Below are 10135 nucleotides of genomic sequence, written 5' to 3' on the forward strand. Positions count from 1 at the left end.
AAATCTGGGGCAGTGTCAAAATGCCATGGGTGTTGCTGTAGAATGCTCAGAGCAACACCCATTGCACGCCCCTATCATGTAAAGTGCTGCGTGTGAAGGGGCCGTATTTACAAGGTAGTGTTAAGCCACAAAAAGTGGCCTAATGCCGCCTTGTAATTATAGCGCAGTGCACAGCGCCACCGGAGCGTCACAAAAAATTATGCTCCGGTGGCGCTTGTAAATATGCCCCTTAGGCCCATATTAATACTTTTTGACGCAAACCTGCGTTTGTGCATGTTTGCGTCAAAAAGTATAGCGCCGGCTAGCACCATTCCAGGACGCCAACCAGGCGCCATATTTAAGGAATGGCGCAAGCTGGCACTAAGGCCTGGTTAGCGTCAAAATACATGACGTTAACCGGGTAGGGGAGGAGTAGGGAAAACTAGAGGTTGTTCATGAAAGAATGGTGCTAGTCAGGTTAGAGTCAAAATAATGAATATAACCTGACTAGCGCCATTGTTAGACGCACAACCCCCATGGGCATGACTCCTATCTAAGTAAAGACAGGAGTCAGGCCCCCTCAGCCCAATGGCCATGCCCTTAAGTTCCCTGGGCATGGTCATTGGGCACAGTGCCATGTAGGGGGGCCCAAGTTAGGTCCATCTATGGCACTTTAAAAAAAAATACTTACCTGTACTTACCTATACTTACCTTGGATGGGGTCCCCCATCCTCTGTTGTCCCTTTGGTGTGGGTGGGGGTGTCCTTGGGGCCTGGGGAGGACACCTGTAGGCTTATTCCATGGAGTTCCACCATGAAAATAGGTCCACAGGTCCCCTAACGCCTGCCCTGACCCAGGTGTTAAATAATGGCGCTAAGCAAGCTTAGTGCCATTATTTAGGCCCGCCTCCCTCCTGTGCACCATTTTTGCACGGGAGGATAAATAAGGCGCTAGGACCTTTGAGTCATTTTTCATCTCACTGATGCAAGGTAGTTTTCCGCAGGCAAAAAATGACTTTAACTCCCATAATTTTGCATTAGAAATGTCTAGCGCCAAAATATAAATATGGAGTTAATTTTGCACCAGATTTGCGTTAAAAAAATAGTAACATAGTATAAATATGCCCCTGAGTTTGTAAATAAAAACAGTACCGCTGGCCAAAGTTTTTCTTAAGTACACCCTGCTAAAAGCCGGGGTTCTTCACACTTGGGCTGCCCAGTTGTAATTCCCTCGCTTACTTCTTTCTTTCAACATCCTACAGCTAGCTCATGCAGGTTCTTCTTCATCCCTTCCTTCTCCTCTTGTCACTTTCTCACTGTTCTCCGATTTTCTCTACTTCATTTCGTTTCTTCTTTTCTCTCTTGCTCAGTGAGTAAAAGTCTGTTTGAAAAATAAGCCCGGTCCCTAAAAATGACTGGCAGAGCCGTCACGTGCAACCTCCGACACAAATTCAGCACTATGTAAGTCAACCACCTTTGACATATATATGGTTAGCACAACTGCAATAAAACTGGTAAAGGGTTCTCATATGAAGGTTCCACAGCCTTCAACACTCTTTTATTTTGTGCATTTCTTCTGATAATAGTTCTCTTTTAATTCTGCTGCAGGAGGTGTGAAGTTGTGAAGAATTCAGAAAAATATCCCCAAAGCAAGAACAAATTCCATGGACTTGGGCACATTCTTTCACCTGCAGCTGCCAGATATTTTCCAAATTGACCTGCTTTCTGAAACATGTGCTTTTTACTGATCTGTACAAAGTAAAAATGACTTCATCACAAGGACATTGAAACTGTGTATTTTTTAATGCCATTAGTAATCAGTGCCCGTTCATTGTTTCATAATTTAAGAACGATAATTTCAAATAACAATAAAACTGCATTGTATATAGGTCAATGTACTAAAACAACAGTCCAGCACAAACAATCACCACTGCAGTTGAACACGGGCAAATCAGTCCCAACTGATAATATAAATCTTGTGACACAGGGCGCTTTACATAGGCACTCATTACATTATACAAGGTCACATTCATATTTTTCAGGCAGGAAGAGATTAAGGGCCAGATGTCCGAAAATGCAATTTTGCATGTCTTAAATAGCGACTTCATAGAAATCGCTATTTAAGAAATGCAATACACAATGTACAAAGATACCATTTCCTAAAAGTGATTCCTACACAATAGGAATCGCTATTAGGAAATTGCTATTAAGAAATCCTATTGCAATTGAGCCAATGGGCCGGTTTTGCATTTCCCAAAAAGCAATTTCTTATTAGGAAATCACTATTTAGGAAATGCAAAACAAAGGATGGCAATGGGCAAAAGCCCCCCCTTGGTGCACCCCAGAAATAGGGGTTCACCTGTAGAGCACACATATGCCCATGGGGCATGTGTGTGCTCTATTTAAAAAAAAATTCAAGCACTTTGGGGGTCTTTTTTTAAATGGCACCTGGTTACCATCGTTCAAGTCAATGGCAATTGCATCTCCTAAATGCACAAGTCGCATTTAGGAAATTCATGGTACATCAGAATAGGAATCGCAAATAGGAAATCCCTGTATGCGATTTCCTATTCTGGGAATCGCAAATTGCGATATCTATGGGTAGAAATCGCAATTTGCTATTCCTAATACATAAGAAAATCCCATTTTGCATTTCTTAACTGCCCAAAATAGTGATTTGGACCACTAAGAAATGCAAACTGGTTTTGTACATCTGGCCCTAAGTAATTTGCCAAGAATCACAGGATGTTGAGTCAAAGCAAGACTCGCGCTTAGTTCCCCAGGTCAAACGTTAGCTGCTCTGGCCCTCATGCCACACCCTCTCCACATGTCAAGGATTCTGTAAACAGCTGACAACACCAGCTCCGGACCACCGGTAGGTGTTCATGTGTGTAAGTGTAGGTATTTATATAAAGCAAACCTAGATGGGGTTCAGTGGAGCACTTAATAGTGACAGCACAGGCTTGAGGTATAGGGAAAGAATACAATTCATGGATGTTGACTAGGGGTCATAGGGGTAGTAGCTGCCACCCGTGGCTTACCTTTTTGAACTACTGGCACTTCCCAGATACCCCAGAAACCGGGGGTCATAAAGGCAGGTGCAGAAACAGCCATGTTTACATTCTATAATCTGCAGCACATGCCTGTTCTTCAGCCCTTCAGTATCACAGAAGAGGATGTAGAAATGTTAAAGATAGGGCGTACAGTCAATTCTTACACAGAGTACATAGTGTTACTGCTGCTGCCCATGCAATTGATGGTGTCTTTGGCAGAATATACATTCGCTGATCACCTCCGAAGTCCCGCCGGGCACTATTCTGAGTCCAAGTCTTCTCAATTACTAGGTTACATCTCTCACTTCTCTGATTGAATCTTTCAGGATTTAGGTTTTTTAACTTATGCCAGTGGTATACAGTTGATTGGTAGACTGGATGGTAATGCCGTCAATGCAGCACTTTACCTAAGATATAGGGGCTTATTTACAAGCCCCTAGCACCTCTGGAGCACCACTTTTAGCAACACTTCGGTGGCGCTGTGCCCATTTACAATGCGATGCTATGCCACTTTTTGTGGCTTAACGCCACCCTGTAAATATGGGCCCCTCAACTTAGTTTGCAATAGGTGTCTATTGCTTTTGACACTTAAAAGAAATCGTAAATCTGAGGCAGCGCCAAAAACTAATGCCACCCTAGGGTTGGCACTAGAGTGGCGCAAGGAGGAGAAATACTTTCTTCCCCCCTCATTTTTGCTTTTTCTAAAGCAAAACGCCATTAATGATTGTTTATGTGCAGGAAGGTATCCCTTCCTGCACATAAACAATCATTTTATAATGTTGATTTGCTACTTCTATGTGTGTTGCATTGTGCAACACACATTGAAGTAACAAATCACCATTATTGATTGTTCATGTACAGGAAGGTACATCTTTCTGCACATAAACAATCATTTTCTGCAATACAGGCACCCTTGCGTTATGGTGCAAGAGTGCATGCGTTGATGCTAGGAAGCTAACTTTAGCACCAGCGCAGGGGGAGAGGACAGAAATGTGCTGTATCCTTTCCTGGTGGCGCAGGATGGCACAGAAAGACACTTGCTGCACTGCCCTAGGCAACAGGGGCTTGTGAATAAGCCCTATAGGGGCATATTTACAAGGAACCGGTGCGCTGGCTCCGATACGCTAGTTTCATTGTGTCGCCCTGCACCTCCCTAACAACACCATGCACTACGCACTGAATTTACAATATAACGCACCATGGTGCATGTTAGCACATTAGCGTCAACATTTTTTATGCTATTTTGTCGCTTTGCTAGACTGGTCCCAACAATTTTGATGCTAATCCAGCAAAGCTCAGGGAGGCCCATAGGAAATAGCCTAGCGTCACTTTAACGCATGCCCTGAGCAGGCGCTACAAAATGATGCTAGAATGGCTCAGTGAAATCTTGTAAATTTCACTGTGCCATTTTTTTTAGCCGCCCTGTGGGGAAACACCCCCATTGCATACATTATACCTGGCACAGGTATAATGTGGCACAACTGTTTACAAGGTGGTGCAATGCTAGTATTGCACCACTTTGTAAATATGGCGCAGGGTGGGGGACTGGTTAGCGTCGCCATAGCATAAAAAAATATTATGCTACCGCAGTGTTTAAGGGTGCAAGGGGCTTGTAAATATGCCCCATAGTCTCCAGGAAGTGGCACAATAGATGGACCTCGATTTCCTTTACTTGAATGGTAAAAAGAGTGAAATTATCGTATTTGGATCAGAATCAGATTGGACCATAGATTGGTGGGCAGAAATGTTAGGAACTTTGCCATCTTTCTTATCCCATGCTCATAACTGGGGTCGATGATGGACAACAAATTACATTTTACATAGCATGTAAAAACCATCTATGCCACTGGTTTCTGTCTCATACACAATTATGAAAATCCTCGCTTTTATTCCTTCGACCACCAGAAAGAACTGAGTACAAGCACTTATATCAAGAATAGATTATTGTAACTCCTCATTGGTTTGTCTTGTGAGTGCGTCTGGCCTTATTTGGTCTTTTATAATTTATTTATAAGGGGAAGCATTAGAGGTTTGATGGACCTTTTGCCTACGCTTAGAGTGATTCCACCATGTACACAATCTTTACTCATAATCTGACCGACAACAACATAACATGTTCAACTAATCGATTTATCAGAAACTTTGAGTCGGTAATCATTACGCACTATGGCCCATGTGGCCATAAATAACCACACCTTTTAGTAAAATTAGAAAGTTTCATTCCCTATGTTAACAATGCTAATATCACGTAAATTAGTCTCAATACCAAAAGATAAGCATATACAAACAACAAAGGCTGACCAAATAATTGAAAGAATCTCAATTTAACTAACACATTCATAATTAGGCATTCAAGAGTTACAGTGCAAATTAGTAGAACTAATAACTGAACAACAGAGATAGCATACATCTAGATTCCACAGGTGAACAAAATCAACTCTTTGTTAATAACAATTGCAAACACATTGGGTATACTAACTATCCCTTCAGTTACAATAGCATGCCTGGGCTTCATGCAAAACCATTTAGTTAAATCTTAATTTTTAAAACATCTAACTAGGGTTCTGTTAGAAATGGGGTCTTTGGTTGGCAGTCAGGTTACCCCCTGTCCAAGCAAGGACCGTCACTCTAGTCAGGGCAAAGGAGAAACACACCTGGTTAACCCCCACTCACCCACTTGCTAGCTTGGCACGAGCAGGCAGGCTTAACTCAGAAGCAATGTGTAAAGTATTTGTAACAACATGCACAGTAATACAGTGAAAACACTACAAAATGGACACCACACCAGTTTAGAAAAATAGGCAATATTTATCTAAATCAAGCAAGACCAAAATGACAAAAATCCAACATACACAAGTTAAAATATGAACTTTCAGAAGAATAAGAGTCTTACTCCATAGAAAACAATGGAAACAATGATATGGCACAAAGTACCTGGTTAGGGTAAAAAATAAAGCCGCAAGGACGAGCGTGTTTTTGAAAAGGCAGCGTCAATTCCTACCTCGCATGGGAGGCCGTGCTGATTTCTTCTTGGGTCGGGTCGGTGATGCGTCATTTTTCTCCCTTGCAAGAGAGCAATGCGTCAATTTCCAGATGGGGCACCTTGGATCCGTGCAGAGTTCGGATGACTTTGACACCCAGGGACGCTGCGTGGAAAATCCGGTCTCATGGTGTTAGAAAACCGCGCTGCGTGGAGTTTGTGTCGTTATCAGCAGCGGCAAGTGGGTGTTGCGCGTTCTTTCTCCAGCCGCGATGTGTCGATATCCCAGCCTTGATGCATGTGGAGCATCAAATTTAGCCGCAAAGCTGGCGGCACATCGTTTGTCAGCTGCGTTGCAGATAGTGCGTCGAACATTTCCCCACACTGCTGTCTGTGCATGGATGCTCAGCTCTTGTTCTGCCAACTTCACCTTCAAGGGCCCAGGTACTGGTTAGGATACTACTTTGCAGGGCAGGAGTCTCAGCAGAGAGTCCATATGTTAGCAGAGGAAGTCTTTGATGGCCCTGAGACTTCAAAACAGTAGGCAAGCTCAATTCAAGCCCTTTGAGATTCCTCACAAGCAGGAATATACCACAAAGTCCAGTCTTTGTCCCCTTTCATAGGTAGAATCAGAAACGGCAGGATAGCCCAACAAAGCACAGTCACAGACAGGGGCAACACTCCTCCTCAGCTCTTCTCCTTGGCAGCGGTTGCCCTTGGTTCTAGAAGTGATCCAAATCTCAGGGTTTTTGGGTCCAATACTTATAACTCTTTCTGCCTTTGAAGTAGACATACTTCAAGGAAAGTCTCTGTTGTTCACAAGATCTTGCCTTGCCCAGCCCATGCCCCAGGGGGTTGGAGACAGCACTGTGAGAGGGCAGGCACAGCCCATTCAGGTGTAAGTGACCACTCCTCCCTCTACTCTAGCACAGATGGCTCATAAGGATATGCAGGCTACACCTCAGCTCCCTCTGTTTCACTATCTAGAGGGGTTTCGCAAATAGCCCAACTGTCAAACTGACCCAGACAGGGATTGGTTTAAGCAAGAAAATGGCTACTTTCTAAAAGTTACATTTTCAAACTAACTATCTAAAAAACAACTTCATTAAAAGATGTATTTTTAAATTGTGAGTTCAGAGACCCCAAACTCCACATCTCTATCTGCTCTCAAAGGGAATATGCACTTTAATAATATTTAAAGGTAGTCCCCATTAAGCTATGAGAGAGATAGGCCTTGCAACAGTGAAGTCTGAATTTAGCAGTATTTCCCTGCTAGGACATGTAACACACATCAGTACATTTCCCACCTTTAACATACATTGCACCCTGGGGCTACCTAGGGCCAACCTTAGGGGTGCCTTACATGTATAAAAAGAGAAGGTTTAGACCGGGTAAGTCGACTTGACAGTTTAAAACTGCACACACAGACACTGCAGTGGCAGGTCTGAGCCAAATTTGCAGGGCTACTCATGTGGGTGGCACAACCAGTGCTGCAGGCCCACTAGTAGCATTTGATTTTTAGGCCCTGGGCACATCTAGTGCACTTTACTAGGGACTTACTAGTAAATCAAATATGCCAATCATGGATAAACCAATTACACATACATTTTACATAGGAACACTTGCACTTTAGCACTAGTTAGCAGCGATAAAGTGCCCAGAGTATCAAAAACAGCAAAAACAGAGTCCAACACACATCAACAACCTGGGAAGCAGAGGCAAAAGGTTAGAGGAGACCACACCACGGATGCCAAGTCTAACAGGTTCTATCAAAATAGGGGTTGAAACCTAAAAGGAAAACCAAAATCAACAACAGAAACAGTAGCATTTCGTTATACATCTCCTGAATGGATCAGCAAGCTGCGATTTCTCTTCGTCAGTTGGGCATCCGTCTGGTCAGCAACGGGACAGTGGAAAGGATTGGCTCAGCCACGGTTGGGCTCTAAGTTAACAGAACCAACTTAGGGAACGTTAAACTAAGGAATCAGCATCTACCATTAACAGACTAATCAATGTAAATAAAGTTATGAAGGAAAGTCATCAGAAACTGCTCAGCTCCACGAACAGGACTACTAATGGATAGGGAATGGGATAGAACAACTGAACTGTTAGACAAAGGACAGGGAAAAATGGACTAAAACAGAACCGGAATGCAAAGCAACACACTATGGGGGTTATTCCAACTTTGGAGGAGGTGTTAATCCGTCCCAAAAGTGACGGAAAAGTGACAGATTTACCACCAGCCGTATTACGAGTCCATTATATCCTATGGAACTCGTAATACGGCTGGTGGTATATCCGTCACTTTACCGTCACTTTTGGGACGGATTAACACTCCTCCAAAGTTGGAATAACCCCCTATCTCTTCTGAATGTGTCATCTGGATATACTAAAATCCATTAAGCATTTTCTCACGCCGCCTTGGTCAGGAAAACGTACGTTCACAGTAGGACCAATATTCTCTGAATTATAAATCTAAAATATAACTAGACAGTCTTTCACATGTCGATGATTGGCTCCTCCTCTCGTCAGGTAACTTTTTAGTTGCAATCCTAGCTGTAGTCAGTGCGGCTATTGGGAACGTCTTCTTCTCACGCATCAAAATTCACAAAGTATCAACTTCTAGAACAGGACATTTCAGTAAGCAGTTCTCATGAGAAAAGTCTAAAACATTTACAAATCGCTTGGTCAGCGCAGTGTGATCAATGAACAATGTTTTCACCAGTCATTTACAAACATTTATTAGGCCATGGAACTTAACATGAGGCTTTGTCGACTAGGCCCAAACCACAAAATTAATCAGAGCTCAATATTATTTAGGCAAGTACATAACATTAATATATCAGTGTAATCCACTAATATATTTTATTCTACATGTGCACATTAATTAACTAAAAATGTGAATTCTTTATTAATTTTCATACGCGTCATGATGGCCACTCAAGTGGGCACATTCTCCAAAGCACACATTATTTTCTATTTAAGCCTAATTCATATAATTTCTTTAGCTATTAATCAATACAAATGTATTAGTAATTAATTCAGCTTTCACAATCCCTCCTCTGATGACTAAAGGTGTCATCACACCATGCATCCTATGACATAAATTTAAATTTTGTTAACCTAAAACTTTGTCTCATTATAGCTTTTTACATTTATTTTCTTTCCCAAATTTTCTCTAAAGTATCTTTCCAATTTAATTTCCTCCCTCCTCTGATCTGTTTTCAGCCTTTGCATTTTAATCGCATTATACAATTTACGATTTCCCCATAATCCAATGATACAAATCACAATAATCAATGTTATCTGTATTATTTTCACAATAATACCTTTCTGTAGGTTGCCCAACCAACCCCACAGAAGCAAAACCTTTGCCAACCTTTTCCTAAACTCCAGGTTCTTCCAAAACTTTTAATTCAGAGTTAATATTAATCAAATTGTTTATAAAGCTTTGAATTTCTTTACTATTGTTATGGTTAAATGTGCAACAATGTGGTGATTTCAGCATTTTACAAAACTCCGCCCTGTTTGCTAAAAGGATGTCTAACGCAAGGCTGTTCTGAGAACTCATAGATCTTAACACAGCCATTTCACAATCCGTTAGGATCATGGCTCCTGAAAAACTACTCAGCATGTTATCCACAATAGTAGAAAACTTGCTAATTTTCATGGAATTTAGAATAATTCCCACTGAAGGAATTATTGCTCTAAATATATCTCCAGTTATACCAGAGTAAGATTTTCTGTTTGGTCTAGCAAGGTCTAGCAAGGTTCATTCAGTTTAGGTGTCTCATTCAAGTTCTAGAGTTGAAAAATCTTTGGGAAATCTATTCCCAAGTAACATGTCCCATACCATCCTCTCAGAAGATGGTAATAAGCATTTGGTCCACATACATAATAAACCCCTGGAATTGCTGGGTCTTGTCCATTTAACATAAAAGTCCATTTACTCTGGAAAAGAAACACATGTCTGCATTCACGTGTTCCCACAAATAATGTATCAGTTCTAGATTTTGGCCTATATATACAAAGCTTCCCTACGTGTTGTGGATCTAAAGCTAACTTCCCTCGTGTTTTAATTTCACTAAATGCATAGTCATTCCTAAATGTCCTTTTCACTAAGC

At 41.8% G+C, this 10135-nt stretch overlaps 1 protein-coding gene across 1 annotated transcript in view; it reads left to right on the forward strand.

Annotated features, from left to right (window-relative positions):
* Positions 1-1757, forward strand: part of PGLYRP2 (peptidoglycan recognition protein 2) — an 84170-nt gene extending 82413 nt beyond the window's left edge. Inside the window, exon 6 of the mRNA XM_069231668.1 lies at positions 1587-1757. Within this exon, the coding sequence (XP_069087769.1) occupies positions 1587-1595 (9 nt within the window). The 3' untranslated portion in view covers positions 1596-1757. The remainder of the gene's footprint in view (positions 1-1586) is intronic.
* Positions 1758-10135: the final 8378 nt, after the last annotated feature.

Source organism: Pleurodeles waltl, chromosome 4_2, assembly GCF_031143425.1.
Source record: "Pleurodeles waltl isolate 20211129_DDA chromosome 4_2, aPleWal1.hap1.20221129, whole genome shotgun sequence".
Lineage (NCBI taxonomy): Eukaryota > Metazoa > Chordata > Amphibia > Caudata > Salamandridae > Pleurodeles > Pleurodeles waltl.